Below are 16,611 nucleotides of genomic sequence, written 5' to 3' on the forward strand. Positions count from 1 at the left end.
GGGAGGGTGCTGAAGACTGGCGGGCGAGAACCCGGGGCCACCGCCCTCCCCACAGGCTTGAGGGAGTGGACATTTGGAGCCCCTGAGCGGCGGCGGCGGCGGCGGCGGGAGCCGGTCAAAGGGGGCGGCCCCTGGCGGCGACGCCCCCAGCCCAGCCCTGCCCGGCCCCGCTCCATCCCCAGCCCCGGTCCGATCGGCCCGCGGGAGACGCCGGCGGGGGCACAGAAAGGCGGCTCCGAGGGGGCCGGCGGGCGAGCCGCCTCTCCCGGGTCTTTCTACGTCCCTCCCGGGAGGGACCCACACCTGAGCCCGGACCCACCCCCCGCCCGGGGCCACGCTGGATCCGCCTCCCGGCCTGGGTCCCGCCCGCCGGCTGCAGGTGGGCTGCAGAGCCCGAGCCGCGGGCAGTGGGCGGCGGGGAAGGAGGTGAGCCGCGTCCGCGCCGGCTGCCGCTCGGGTCCGTGCCCCCGCTACTGCGCTCTCCGCCTCCCCTTTCCGCAGGCAGGGCGCGGAGCTGCGCGCCCGCCCCGCCGCCGCCGCCTTGTCCCTCCGGGGCACCATGGAGCTCTCCCTGTCGTCCGGAGGAGCCGCGGAGGCGCTGTCCTGGCCAGAGATGTTCCCGGGATTGGAGTCCGACTCGCCGCTCCCCCCGGAGGAGCTGGACGCGGTTGTCCCGGTCAGTGGGGCCATGGCCGGTGGCATGTTGGATCGGATTCTTCTGGAGTCCGTGTGCCAGCAACAGAGCTGGGTCCGCGTGTACGGTAAGGACCTAAGGCCGTCTTAGAGGCTGATGTTTCTTTGCTCAGGCAGAAATGCATTCCCCAAGTCTCAGTCCCATCCGTTCTCAGTCCCCATCCATCCTGGGTCCGTTTCCCACATCCCTTTTTGTTCTGGGGGTGCGTTTCTGACAAGTTTCTGCAGACTTGTACTTGAGAGAGATGTGACTCAGTATGGTCTTTGGACCTTTTCAGGTACCTGCAGTAAGTTTAAGGTGGAGTTGGGATATAAAGCCTTAATTTTCAGGTAGTTACTTCAAGGGAGGGGGTCAGCCGACCTTCAAGAAAAGACACCAGGAAATCAATCAGTCTTGAGCAAGGGAAGACTGCAAACCAAGATATTATGAAAAAGCTTAGTGGAGGTTAAGATAATAAAGTAAAAATCAAAAGTATTTATTTGGGAAGGGGAATAGTCTTACTTTTCTATAACCTCTTTCTGAACCTCACTCTCCAAAGGCAAGCACTTAGTCCAAGGGGTGTGGATTGTTTCAGATTGCACTATTGTTTCTGGTGCTCTTTGTAAAGTGACTGGATTGCTACTCAGCAAGTTAAAAAGTGATGAACACACTAAAACTTTCCCTTTCTGCATTCCTAGTAACCACCTCTTTAATTAAAACTGAATGATGAGATTCTATAAGGGCAAGCCTTGTGGCAGCGTTTAAGCCATGCTGATTTTGAAAACCTGTAGCCCAAAGATTTATAGCCTGGCATTCAGGACTGAGCTGTGGCTTTCCAAATCACTGAAACGTCAAGGTGTTTATCACTTAGCTCACAGGGATATAAAAGACATTAGTCATGTTGCTGAGTATAAGATGGCAAACTTGAAGCACCTGAAATCAACACAAGTTTAAGGTGTTATCCTGCAGTCACGTGCATCTAAGCTTATAGTGATCAATTACTTTATGTGTTTTTGGCTTTTTTTTTCCATCCTGAGCAGGTTATGTGTTTACTACTCAGGAGTGACGGTGACTTTGAAGTTGTCTTCCTGGATAGTTTAGTTGATTTCAAGACTTTGTCTATCACTATCAGAGAGATCATAGAACTAGGAGTCCAGAGATACGAATTTTTGTCCCAGTTCTGCTGCTAAGTGTCTATGTGATTTGGAGCAGATCAGATCACTTTTTTGACCTCTGATTCCTCATCTGTAAAATGAGTGGATTGGATTAAATAATCTCTTAATGGTCCTTGCAGTTCTAAAACTCCAGCAGTTTTTGTAGCCTTTTTTTAAAGGATTTATGTATGCAGCACTTTGTATTTTGCTGGCTGTTTGTAAATGTTTCTTGATGTTATTTTAGTTAACTGAAAGAATTAAAGCAAAGAAGTGGGAGATGATGCAAGGTCATCCAGTTCAGTCTCAGCAAATGAAAAACTTTAGTGCCTGATTTTTCGTTCACCTGCTAGTCCTACTTAGCCGATGGTTTATAACAAAGGTTGGTGAAAATCTGCAGTTGAACTTGAATTAAAGTATATTGGAACTTATAGCTTTTTCCTATTCTGTCCTATCTTTTCTTATGTACTTCTTTTGCATATTGTTTTTTTGTATGAAGTTAGCCTTGTTACTGCAAAAATATGTATATATGACAATTCAGTAGTTCTGTCTGGGTTTTCTAGACCTAGTGTTAGCTACATACTTTGAATGTAACCCATAAAATGAATGTGCTTGTTTTTGTAGTCCATTCCTAGGCCTAGGTTTGTGTGTGTGTGTATGTATATATGTGTGTGTATGTCTATATTGTTTCTTAAATATATGTGGTGTGCTTATTTGCTCAGTTGTGTCCGACTCTTTGCAATCACATGAATACTAAGTGTGTTGCCCTGCCCTCCTTCAGGGGATCTTCCTAACTCAGGAATCGAACCCAGGTCTCCCGCATTGCAGGCGGATTCTTTACCATCTGAGCCACCAGGGAAGCCCTCTTAAACATATACATGTATATTCTTTCTCACAAACACATATATAATGTGCATTTCAGAGTTAATTTGCAGACTTTCTACTGCATTGTAGCTTTTTTGTCTTCCCTATCAATTAACCAGAAATAGTTTTTATTTGCTATTTAGTACTGCTACTTTCCTTCCTCTAAGGCGGCTCTTAGAGGATACTACTTTATTGTCTTTAGTTTGATGTAAATATTCTAAAACTATCTTAATGACTCTTGACTTTTCTATATCCTTGGGTAGTTTTTAAGTTGCCTATTGTACAGCTCTTAGAAAAGCTTTGATGCAAAAATAATAGAATGTAGAAAATCAATTCCGAAAAGTTTGTTTTGATTTTCTTATTTGTTTGTTTTGTGTGTTCAAAATGCTGATTGTTTTGGAACATCAAGGTTATTTTACACAACTGGAAGAGACTTTGATGAATGTATTCAAATGCTTTTTAAAGAAATCCAGAAACTAGTGTAGAGTATGCAGCTGGGGATTGTGAACCTGGGTTTTCATTCTGGCTTTGCCACAAATTGTTGTCTAACTTTGGGCAAGTAATTTTAAGTCCGTGTGCTTAGGTTTCTACATAAAATGTGGAGTCTGGAGTAATTGGTATCTATGGTATATTTTAGCTTTAAAGTTCTCTGATTCTATGGCCTGCCCTATTATTTTACCTACAACTTGGTCTCCCGCTTCCAGCCTGACTTGAGGCCAGGCATCAAGCAAGCCTTTAATGCACTTAAATCATGACTGTCGGGTTTCTGGGGAGCACTTTTATCAAAAGGTCAATGAACCGAGTTTTGAAAGAAGGAATGTTGAGGGCAAATGTATATTTGTTTGGAATGTTTTCACAAGATAGGAAGGTGGAGATGGGGGTCTCAGATCCAGCTCATTCAGTTTTGAGACCTGACCTAAAATAGCCATGTGGGCTTTAAAGATAGGGTTTAAAGTAAAGAGCTGTATTAAGTGCTGTTGGCTTCTGGTTATGGCTCACATCCTCTGCAGTATACTTATGTTTGAAATCAGTATGCAAACAGAAACAGAACTACCCCCTTCCCCTCAGATATCTTAACAGAAACTTTTATTTATTTATTTACACAAACTTTTAAAAACAATATTTTATTAGTTTGCCTCACAAAATTTGAAGACTGGACACCGTTTTGAGTTTGCTACTGATAGGTCTGGCTCTTTGGTAGATAATACTTACATCCAGAGTTTTGTGTGTTGTCATGAGTGGAAACTTTTTTGGAATATGTTCAGAGCTTTATAATACATGGATCTATATTTAGAACACAAACAAATGCACATCTTTGAGACAGGACTAAGAGAAAATCATGCTATTCTTCATTTTCTTTTAGCTGTAAAATGTTTCATTTGTCTTCTACTACTGCTATTGTAAGTTGTGCCCATGCCCGTCAAGACTATAAAATTTTTGACACCAGAGAGTCTGTCTGTCTTGTTGATCTTTGTATTCCTGTCTTGCCACTCCCTTCATTGTCACAGTGTCTAGCAGATTGATGCCTCCCCCGTGGTAAGTCAGTGTCTGTTGAATGTTGATCCATCTGTCCTTTGACCATCCAGATCTCAACCTGACTGACTGTATGGGTGGTAGAGTAGCTTAAACAAAGGCATGCCACAAACAGCTAAATATGGATGCAGAATCCAAGAGCATCAAATGCAGAACATTTTTCAGATATTTATAGCCTCAAAGCGAAGTCAATTGGCTGAAAAAGCTCAGCAGCCCAGCAAAAGGAAACGGGAGCGGCGAAGCCAGCCTCACTGTCTGTGCTTTCTGGTAAACAATGAGGATGTTAAAATTAACTACTTTACCATGAGTGGATGATGAGTGAAGGACACTATTTGGGGGAAATTTAAGATACCGGTCTCTAGCTGTGGCGGCATTGGAGCTCTGCACCCATCAGTACAACAGGTCTGCAAGTGTATGCACAGCAGTGCTCTTTAATAACTAGAAGGGAAATACAATTATCATGATGAAGTGATCACCAAGAAACCATATTGTTTTAATAGTATGGGAAGGACTTATCTAAAATATTCAGTTAATAAATAACAGCATTATTGTATACCATTAAGCTAATATATGGCTCATTGTTTATTAATGACAGGTAGAGTCCTCTTGGAAAGTTTCTAACGACTGGTACAGTTTCAGCAAGCAGAAAAAAAGGGAATTAATCATGCTGTATCAAATATCATACAGTGCTAGAAATATGGCAATGAAAATTTGGTAAGAGTGTCTCAAGAACTGGATATGAGTTGGTAGGGACAGAAGTCCTACCTGGTTGTAGTAAATAATATTGTTTATGCTCCACCAATTAAAGGATGGTGTTTTAATTTAGAAAGTATATATTATTGCATTTTTAGAGAATGTTTCTATATTTACTTAAAATGTTGCAATCAGTAACAAGTCCAAGAAGTTGTTTTATTTTAGTGCAGTATGAATTAGTTGTGACTGACTCAACTGGCCTTACACAGCATGATCTTAGCATACTTCACTTTGAATATTCTTAGCAAATCACTCATTCTTACACATCTTAAATATGCACCCCATGACTCCTACTGTGTATTAACATGTAGATAAATGAAGTTGCTCAACCAAGACTAAAAGTTTTACGTGCTTTAGCTAATTGATTGCCAGAAGAAAATCAGTAAATATGTACTCAGTATATCCCCAAACATATTCATGTTACTTTAAGTGTTTTAATTTCCTCAAATGCTATTAATTGAGCTTTTACAAATCAGTATTAATGTTTTAGGAATCTGTAGGAATCATGGCACATCACGGATGGCACACTGACTTTGTTGACACCTAAATTTCCTGTGATCTCCAATAGATTGTATGCACAGTAGTAGTAGACAGTTCTCCACTGAAGTTAAAACTTTCAAGAAGGCCTAGATATATAATGTTTATTTTAAATTATGTTGATTTCAAACAGACCCCCCTTTTGCCTTTGAGAGAAAATTTGTGTAGTCATTTAACTTCTGTGTTCTACGAATGTCACAGATGGTGGATCATTTCCTTTACAATATCTTAGTATTTTTCTACCGTCTGTCATGTTGGTTTATTGCTATTTCATTTTCTTTCTTTCTTTTTTTTAAACTTTTTATTTTGTGTCGTGATATAGCCAATTAACAATGTTGTGACAGTTTCAGGTGAACAGCGAAGGGACTCCGCCTTACATGTACATGTATCCATTCTCCCCCCAAACTCCCCTCCCATCCAGGCTGCCACATGACATTGAGCGGGGTTCCATGTGCTATACAGTTGGTCCTTGATGGTTATCCGTTTTTGCTATTTCATTTTCAAAGAACAAAAATATTTTTACAGAATAGAAACTGTACATCCACAATCTCTTTTCCAAAACCATTTGAGCTAGTGTTTCAGAATTCAAAACTTTTGATTTTAGAAAATAAGGTATATATACAGTGACATAAACCCCCTGGGGTATGTGGAGAAACTTAACAAGAATCAGTCAGGTTAGTAGTTCTTAGCCATTAAATAAATGAGTATTCACACCAAGTATGGTATAAGACTATACATAATATGATGTCATTATAGGTCAGTTTACTGCTAGAGAAGTTATAAAAGAAGTGTTCACAGCTTTTTGGATTTAGGAATTGCTGGTATGGAATTGAGGATCTGTATACATTCTCTGGAGTAAATAAAATGAAATTCTAGAATGCCCTGTTTATCTGAGAATAATTTAAACAAATGTTTAATTTTTAAATTAAACAAATATTTAATATTTAACAAATAAATAAAGATTGCCTTTGTCTTTTTTAGATAATATTTTCAGATATATTAATATATTACATATTAAAATGATATATTAATATAATATTGTTCAGGTAATATGATTCAGTACATGCCCCTTAAAAGATGATGTACAGTTGTGTCCTGTTATGTTGAATGGAATAATTTTTTTCTGATTTGCTAAGGAAAAGAAAAGGGATTCACATGGCAAAGTAGGCTTTACTGAGATTACTGAGGAAGTGGTGGCAAGGCAGTGGTTTCTAACACTTTGTTTCATTAGAAAGAAGCATGAGGTAAATTAAAGCAGAGGGTTTATGTAATTGTTCTTAGCAGTTGCCCTCTTCAGTAGCACAAAGTGGTTTGATCACCTTTTAAGTAGGTGAACCACAAAAAAGCATTCAACTAATGGCTGAGTTAATCCAGAAAAAATTCAGCTGTCTGCTCCCTTGTCCTGCCCTGTTGGAATCACTTTTAAGTAACTAGAGAGGTGTTCCATCTTGTTAACCAGGAGGAGGAGTTTAAAGTGTGCTGAGAGCCCTACTGAAACCGCTTCACCCGGCCTTGGCAGTGGGATACCTGCTCTCTGATGTGTGTTTCTTCCCAAAGGCTATCAAGTGCTTCTCAAGACCTGTTGGTAGAGAACCCTTTACAAGTTTAATGTGGTTGGCTTTCTAGTGGGAAGGAAGCCATCAAGAAGTACACGATATGTAAATAGTAGGGGAAAAAAGGACGTCCTGAGGCCCAGCTCAATGGGGTTAGTGGGAATATAGTGAAAAAAAAAGAGAGAGAAGAAAAGAAAAATGGAGCCCTTGAGAGCATAAAAAAACCACTTGCTGTGCTGTTCCATAGTAGTGCTCATCTTACCGCTACCAGCAGGGTTCAGGTGTTAGGAGTCTGAGTTTTACCTTCCTTCACCCGGTGTTTAGTTACATTAATTAGTTGTCTGCGGTTGTTTTGCACTTAAGGATCCAGTTTAGAGACTGATTGCATTCTCATTTCCCCATAAGTTATCTTCAGCATGGCTCAAGTTGTGTTCACCTTGTGTCCTTTGCAGGTATTGTTGTTTAGTCTAGTCGTTAAGTTGTGTCCGACTCTTTTGTGGCCCCATGGACTGTAGTCCATGGAATTCTCCAGGCCAGAATACTGGGATGGGTAGCCTTTCCCTTCTCCAGGGGATCTTTCCAACCCAGGGATCGAACCCAGGTCTCCTGCATTGCAGGTGGCTTCTTTACCAGCTGAACCACAAGGGAAGCCCAAGAATACTGGAGTGGGTAGCCTATCCCTCTCCAGTGGATCTTCCCAACCTAGGGATCAAACCGGGATCTCCTGCATTGCAGATGGATTCTTTACCAACTGAGCTATCAGGGAAACCCAGATAGCTGGGTCTAAGAGATTGTTAATACTTGCAGATAGTCCTTGGGAGAGTGAAAATTTAGAAAGGAAAAATTTTACCATAAGGCACAAAAACAAAATTCAGAATAGTGTGAAAAGTTAAAAAGTTGGTGGTCCTAAATATTTTTCTAAATAATCTTTTTAAGTTTCCTCAGTAAGAGAACTGGCTCAGGAAATTTAGCTTATTCCCCAAATTGGAGACAAATTCCACAGTTTGTCAGGATTAGAACTCTTAACCTCAGATTCCTCAGCCTCCTGTTTTAGCTTCTAGATCTTACTGCTTTCCCTTAGGGAGGTGGCCTTTCAAAGCTGAAGGTCAGTGAGAAATACCAGATTGTTAGTTTCACAGTCTTTAAGGGAAGTGCTGGAAGTACCATTCCCTAGGTAACAGAAAACAAAAATGGTCAAAACATCCACCAAGTAGGAGGTTAAGAATAATCTCTTAGTGGTGGATTTAGAGGTGGACTAGAGGCCAGATTAGGTCTCTTCCTAAATTCTTTATTCTGTGATTGGAGGGATGTTTTAAGGAAATTTGAATATTTCATTTATGATCCTTAGAACCCTGGGTAATACCTGTAACTATATCTTCCCTTTTAATTTCTAATCTCTCTGATTCATATCATTAAAAAATTAATACTATTTTCCTGATTATGATTGTAATCCATGCTTAATGTAAGTAATTGGAATTATAGGAAAAGGTGAAGACAATTAAAATCAGCTGTAATTCTACCTCTTAGAGATAATTCTTATTTTAATATTTTATTGTATTTTATTTCAGTCTTTTCTATATGGATATACTCATTTGTGCATATTTGGTATCATATTGCATCTATTGTATATCACACTTTTTTCTAATAGTGTATTTCCTTTTGGCTTTCACAATGTTTGAAAATTTTCCAATATATTTCTATTTTGATGCTGGGAGGGATTGGGGGCAGGAGGAGAAGGGGACAACAGAGGATGAGATGTCTGGATGGCATCACTGACTCAATGGACGTGAGTCTGAGTGAACTCTGGGAGTTGGTGATGGACAGGGAGGCCTGGCGTGCTGCGATTCATGGGGTCGCAAAGAATTGGACACGACTGAGCAACTGAACTGAACTGAACTGAATATGTTTCCTTCTTTCAAAATTCAAAAGGTATAAAAGGATATACCATGAGGCCTCTCACCCCTCCTCCTCGCCCCTCACTTGGCATCTGGCAAGCAATCATTGTCCCCCCAGCCCCACACACAATCAATAAATGTTTGAAATTTTTGTGTATCCTTCCATACCTGTCTCATGTGTGTAGATGTAGATATGCTCCGTTGTGTCCGACTCTTTGTGACCCTGTGGGCTGTAGCCCACCAGGCTCCTCTGTCCATGGGATTTTCCAGGCAAGAATACTGGAGTGGGTGGCCATATCCTCCTCCAGGGGATCTTCCTGACCCAGGGATCAAACCCATGTTTCTTTCTTCTCCTGCTTTGGCAAGCATATTCTTTACCACTGGTGGTATCTTGGAAGCCCCTAGAAGTAGCTAGATAGATAAAAAATTCTGCCAAGTGTAGGATCCAAGAAATCTAGGTTAAAAAAAAAAAAAATTCAGGGTCCAGAATTCCCTGTCTGTCCACTGGTTAGGACTCTGCTTTCACTCCCAAGGGTGTGGGTTCAGTCCCTGATTGGGAAGTCCCACAAGCTGCACGGTCAAACAAGTTTTGTGTTTGTGTGTGTGTGTGTGTGAGGTTAACGAAATGGCTGGAATAGGCCCCCAAAGGAAGTTGGTCTGGTGTTCTGGGGGGAGATCTGAAGCTGGTTGTTGTTAATTGTTTTGTATCTGAATTGATAGTATAGTTTTTTCTCTGTGTATGCTTTTTTCCTCCTTTTTTTTTAAAAAACAGAAATGATAACCCATTATAGGAATTCATCTACACTTTGTGTTATTCCTCCCTTGTAGTTCCCCTTCACACATACTTATCACTGTATCTTGGATATATTTTCCTGTCCATTCATAAAGTGGTTCCATATTGTTTTTATGACTGCTTGATGCATTGAAGAATCATCATTTAACCCTGAGTTTTGCTGGTACAGGTGATAGTATATAAATAATCTTGAAAATAAACCATTTTGCTTATGTATATCTATAACAAAAATTCATGGAATTGACAAGGTCAGAGACATGTGTTTTCTAAAATTTTGAAAGATAGTCTCAAATTGCTTTTTTTTGGTGTTGTACCTATTTATATTTCTCACCAAAGTATGGGGCTTCCCAGGTGGCTCAGACCGTAAAGAATCTGCTTGAAATGCAGGAGACCCAGGTTCAGTTCGTGGGTTGGAAAGATCCCCTGGAGAAGAAAATGGCAACCCACTCCAGTATTTTTGTCTGGAGAATTCCATGGACAGTGGAGCCTGGCCGGCTACAGTCCATGGGATTGCAAAGAGTCAGACGCTACTAAGCTACTAATATATCAATGTATGAGAGTGCCTATGTTCCATAGTGAATTATCAAGTATTTTTTAATGTGACAATCTAAAAAAATAGTCATAGTTCTAATTTTTCAAATCTTACCTTAAGTGTGATTGAGTATCATACAGAGTCATTTAAATATAGCCTTTTTTGTGACTGTACATATCTTTTGCCCTTTTTTTTTGGGTTGTTGGATCCTTTAGTGATTTGCAGGAACTCTTAATATGTTAAGAACCCTTTGTCTGTTGTGAGTTGACAGTATTTTAATTTGTGTTTTGTTTTTCTTTTCCTCTATGAGGAAATTATTCTTATACAGTTGAATATATCAGTCTTTTATGGCTTTTTGGTTTTCTGTTAGAATGGCCTTTCCTATTCTGAAGTTCCAACTCTCCCATGGTTTGTCTAGTTCTTTTTTTTTTTTTTTTAATACATTTAAATCTTTGATCCATTTGGAATTCATCCTGGTATAAGGTATGAGATATGGATATAATTTCATTTTCAGAAAGATGGTTTTTCAGTTATCCTAGCAACATTTATTGAATAATTCATGTTTTCCTCCACTGATTTAAGATGTCTCCTTTATCCTTTACTAGATTGTCATATACAATTTAGTTTATTTCAAGATTTTCTACTGTGTTCTATTGGTCTCTGTATATTCATATGCCAGTGTCACACTGCTTTATTACTGAAGCTTATTTGAAAATATAATTTGTCAATGACTAATTTAACATAACTTATCTAACCATTATCCTATTTTAAATATTAACATTTTTCAAAATTTTTTTGTTTACAGTCTACTGATTCTCTTTGTTTACAAATCTTTGAACTTCTGACTATTTCCTTAGGCCGAATTCCTAGAAGAGTATGTTTTTAAAGGCCTGAAACTTAGTGCCAAATTTGTGTGACCTTCCTGGAAAGCAGTTCCTCCCACAAATGTATGAAAATATGGCTCATAATTTTAAGTCCTACTTCTGTATTGCTACATTCAACATATTGAAGTATATTTGCATAGATTTCCTGTAGTGAAATTCCCAGGTGACTCAGAGGTAAAGAATCTGCCTGCCAATGTAGGAGACACAGGTTCGATCCCTGGGTTGGGAAGATCCCCTGGAGAAGGACGTGGCAAGCACTCCAGTGTTTTTGCCTGGAGAATCCCATGGACAGAGGAGCCTGGTGGGCTACACTGCATAGGGTTGCAAAGAGTTGGACACAACTGAGCATACAGGTGCATGTAGTGTCTTACATGTTATTTAGCACCTATTAAATATGCTCAGAGTTCTAATGACTTACCTTCAAAACTGAGTTTTTTCTCAATGGTACTCCTTTTGATTAATGGCATATTTCCCAGTGAATGAGGGAAGCATGAATATGGAGTCAAAGCATACAGATTTTTTTTCTGCCTTAAAAATCCTATGTGCTCTGTTCATCTCTCCCTACCCACTACCTCCGAGCTCATGGCAACCACTGATGTTTTTACTGCCTCCATCGTTTCTCCTTTTCTAAAATGCTATTTAGTTGAAATCAAACCCAAATTGTCTTTTATCCATTAGCTATTTGTTTAGCATGTAATAGGAGCAAACTTAGAAAGGAACAAAGTAGTTTAACTTTTAATAGTAACATAGAGAGGTTTAAGAATGAAATGTAGAATCCTGTATCCAGTTAATATTGTGGAAGTTTGTAGGAGATTTTGTTTGATTTAAATTTGGGCAGGATATAACATATAAGTGTTTTCTTCTCTTGATTTTTCTGTAGGTTTGACTGTTAAATTTTCTGTTTGTTTATAAATTTCAGGCATATCTCTGAGTGAGAAAGCCCAAGGCCTTTCTAGTGCACATTTCTGTTTTGTAGTGGACCGGTTTTGCCCAGTGGATAGTGGTTAGCCTGATTCAAAGAACAGACCTTGAAAAAGATGCCCAGCACTAACCAAAAACATGGTTCAAATCTAAAAAATGAGTGAACTTTTAGTATTTTCTGGCTTCATAAAGACTTCAGAGTAGTATTCATCCTCATAGAAATGCTTTATTTGCTAATGTCTGAATCTTATTTGATAACGTGATAAAGAACAGTATCATATGTGGTGATTCCTATTGAAACAGAAAGATACTGTAGAGCAGTGGCCCCCAATCTTTTTGCACCAGGGGCCAGTTTTGTGAAAGACAGTTTTTCCATGGACCTGAAATAGAGGCGGCAAGGGATGGTTTCAGGATGTTTCAAGGGCATTACATATATTGTGCACTTTATTTCTATTATTATTGCATCAGCTCTACCTCAGATCATCAGGCCTTAGATCCTGGAAGTTGGGGACCCCTGCTCTAGAGGATTTGATATAGCCATAAGTCTTGCTGTTTTGCTCAGGTTAGAAAGTCCGAAGTCATTCTTTTTCAAGCTCACCTTTAATCAGTTTGAGGATATTTTTAGGTATTTGCATTTTAGGTATTTTTAGTGTACAACTTGATTGTCATGCCTGTGTGGTAAGTCACATCAGTTGCCTCCAGCTCTTTTGAGAACCCATTCATTGTTGCCCATCAGGCTCCTCTGTCCATGGTTTTCTCCAGGCAAGAATACTGGAGTGGGTTGCCATGCCGTCCTCCAGGGGATCTTCCTGACCCAGGGATCCAACATGTGTCTCTTAAGTCCTATGCATTGGCAGGCGGGTTCTTTACCACTAGTGCCACCTGGGAAGCCCCCCTTGATTGTCATACCTTGAGAAATAGTTGCATTACTTTTTCATGCCAGTAATCTTTCCTTACCTGAAGCTTAACTGGCAATAGTAATGTTTTGCTTATACAACCAGCAATGTTATTCCATTTACCTGTGAGCATATTATATAAAATGATATGTTTTTGCAATGTTGGATTTTTCCCTACAGTCTCAAAATACCCTGCATTTTTTTTTCAATAAATTTATGAAACATCATTCTTTTCTCCATTTTATTGGGAAGTAATCGTGTAAGGTTAGTGATGTAAAGATTCTTGGTGAAGTTATATTAGAATGTGAGTAAGACTGAAATGTGAGTTACAATCTAGTACATTTTGCGGGTATTACCCTATTTCTATTATCCAAGTTCCTAAGTCGCTGCTTCCAGTTTAATATATTTGTGTTAAACTATGTCATGAGCTGTTTAAAGTAGCATTTTTAGACTTTCCTAAGTACAGGAGACAGAGATCAAGACCATCCCCATGGAAAAGAAATGCAAAAAAGCAAAATGACTTTCTGGGGAGGGCTTACAAATAGCTGTGAAAAGAAGAGAAGTGAAAAGCAAAGGAGAAAAGGAAAGATATAAACATCTGAATGCAGAGTTCCAAAGAATAGCAAGAAGAGATAAGAAAGCCTTCTTCAGCGATCAATGCAAAGAAATAGAGGGAAACAACAGAATGGGAAAGACTAGGGATCTCTTCAAGAAAATCAGAGATACCAAAGGAACATTTCATACAAAGATGGGCTCGATAAAGGACAGAAATGGTATGGACCTAACAGAAGCAGAAGATATTAAGAAGAGATGGCAAGAATACACAGAAGAACTGTACAAAAAAGATCTTCACGACCCAGATAATCACGATGGTGTAATCACTGACCTAGAGCCAGACATCCTGGAATGTGAAGTCAAGTGGGCCTTAGAAAGCATCACTACAAACAAAGCTAGTGGAGGTGATAGAATTCCAGTTGAGCTATTCCAAATCCTGAAAGATGATGCTGTGAAAGTGCTGCACTCAATATGCCAGCAAATTTGGAAAACTCAGCAGTGGCCAGAGGACTGGAAAAGGTCAGTTTTCATTCCAATCCCAAAGAAAGGAAATGCCAAAGAATGCTCAACCTACCGCACAATTGCAGTCATCTCACACGCTAGTAAACTAATGCTCAAAATTCTCCAAGCCAGGCTTCAGCAATATGTGAACTGTGAACTTCCTGATGTTCAAGCTGGTTTTAGAAAAGGCAGAGGAACCAGAGATCAAATTGCCAACATCCACTGGATCATGGAAAAAGCAAGAGAGTCCAGAAAAACATCTATTTCTGCTTTGTTGACTATGCCAAAGCCTTTGACTGTGTGGATCACAATAAACTCTGGAAAATTCTGAAAGAGATGGAAATACCAGACCACCTGATCTGCCTCTTGAGAAATTTGTATGCAGGTCAGGAAGCAACAGTTAGAACTGGACATGGAACAACAGACTGGTTCCAAATAGGAAAAGGAGTACGTCAAGGCTGTATATTGTTACCCTGTTGATTTAACTTATATGCAGAGTACATCATGAGAAACGCTGGGCTGGAAGAAACACAAGCTGGAATCAAGATTGCCAGGAGAAATATCAATAACCTCAGATATGCAGATGACACCACCCTTATGGCAAAAAGTGAAGAGGAACTCAAAAGCCTCTTGATGAAGGTGAAAGTGAAGAGTGAAAAAGTTGGCTTAAAGCTCAACATTCAGAAAACGAAGATCATGGCATCCGGTCCCATCACTTCATGGGAAATAGATGGGGAAACAGTGGAAACAGTGTTAGATTTTGTTTTGGGGGGCTCCAAAATCACTGCAGATGGTGACTGCAGCCATGAAATTAAAAGACGCTTACTCCTTGGAAGGAAAATTATGACCAACCTAGATAGCATATTGAAAAACAGAGACATTACTTTGCCAACAAAGGTTCGTCTAGTCAAGGCTGTGGTTTTTCCTGTGGTCATGTATGGATGTGAGAGTTGGACTGTGAAGAAGGCTGAGTGCCGAAGAATTGATGCTTTTGAACTGTGGTGTTGGAGAAGACTCTTGAGCGTCCCTTGGACTGCAAGGAGATCCAACCAGTCCATTCTGAAGGAGATCAGCCCTGGGATTTCTTTGGAAGGAATGATGCTAAAGCTGAAACTCCAGTACTTTGGCCACCTCATGGGAAGAGTTGACTCATTGGAAAAGACTCTGATGCTGGGAGGGATTGGGGGCAGGAGGAGAAGGGGACGACAGAGGATGAGATGGCTGGATGGCATCACTGACTCGATGGACGTGAGTCTGAGTGAACTCCGGGAGTTGGTGCTGGACAGGGAGGCCTGGCATGCTGTGATTCATGGGGTCGCAAGGAGTTGGACATGACTGAGCGACTGATCTGATCTGAAGTACTCTTAGAATTTAGCAATATGTCTTATCCTACCTTCTGTGCCTCTTTTGGAACCACATAGGTAAAAACGGGTTTGAGTTCATGGGTGAATGGAAGGAATAAAAGTGAGGATGCTGGAGAGAGTAACCAATATGTTCTTTTGCAATCATTTTTTTTTTTTATTGTGGTACAATATACATACCACATTTTATTTTAATTATTTAAACATGCAATTCAGTGATATTAGGTACATTCAAATGTTATGTAACCCTCTTCATTGTCTATACGTACTTTTGAGAAACTACAACTTTTCCACAGCATTTGTGCATTTTTACATTCCTACTAGCAATGTATAAGGTTGCAGTTTTTTTACCTCCTTGCACCCACTCTTGTTATTTTCTATTCTCTTTTATTAAAGCCATCCTAGTCAGTGTGAAGTGATACCTCATCATGGTTTTGATTTTCATTTTCCTTATGATGAGTGATGTTGAACATCTTTTCATATGCTTTTTGGCTGTTTGTATATCTTCTTTTGAAAAATGTCTATTTACATCTTTCTTTTATATTAATTCTTAGACATATTCTTGGTTTTCATATTATCAGTAATAAGTGTTAATTATCCAATACAGTAACCTTAACTCTAATAACAGTGCTAGTCATAATCATGATTATAATGACAACAATAATGTAAAACTTCTTGAATACTTACATGAGCCAGGTACAGTTCTAGGTTCTTTATGTCTGTTTAATCTTTGTAGCTATCCTATGAAGTAAATGCTGTTATTATCCGGATTTTATAGGTGAGGAATCAGAGACACAGAGATGTAAAGGAACTTGGCCAAGGTTATGGAGCAAGTGGGTGGCTAGTATGAGATTGGAACTCAGGCAGTTAACTCTTGAGTCTGTTCTCTTCACTACTATATAATTTGGTTTCTCATAGATAAAAAGTTTAAACTGTTATTGTAAAAAGCACTCACTGTGATGTTTGTTAATTTGAACCTTGAACCTGTAGTTTACCTATGTGCTTTATACAGCACTGTAACTGTAAAATAATGGCATTTGATGTGCTGGGTATGCTTTGGATGTCATAATTGAACATCTTTGTAGAGTTGTCCAAGTTTTATTAACTGTAGACAACATGAGAAAGCTGTTTATGGTGAGTGGTGTGAATATTTCTACATATAAAAAAGTTTATACAAATTCTAATGGTAATCTAAATTTATGTAGTTTT

General features: G+C 39.6%; 1 protein-coding gene across 3 annotated transcripts in view; it reads left to right on the forward strand.

The window, feature by feature from the left end:
• The first annotated feature begins 465 nt into the window (after positions 1–465).
• The window catches only part of RASAL2 (RAS protein activator like 2), a 397,250-nt gene continuing 381,104 nt past the window's right edge, over positions 466–16,611 (forward strand). For all 3 annotated transcript variants that reach the window (XM_027565430.1, XM_027565431.1, XM_027565432.1), the window contains exon 1: positions 466–761. In XM_027565430.1, the coding sequence (XP_027421231.1) occupies positions 560–761 (202 nt within the window). In that variant the 5' untranslated portion in view covers positions 466–559. The remainder of the gene's footprint in view (positions 762–16,611) is intronic.

Source organism: Bos indicus x Bos taurus, chromosome 16, assembly GCF_003369695.1.
Source record: "Bos indicus x Bos taurus breed Angus x Brahman F1 hybrid chromosome 16, Bos_hybrid_MaternalHap_v2.0, whole genome shotgun sequence".
In the NCBI taxonomy this organism is placed as follows: Eukaryota; Metazoa; Chordata; class Mammalia; order Artiodactyla; family Bovidae; genus Bos; species Bos indicus x Bos taurus.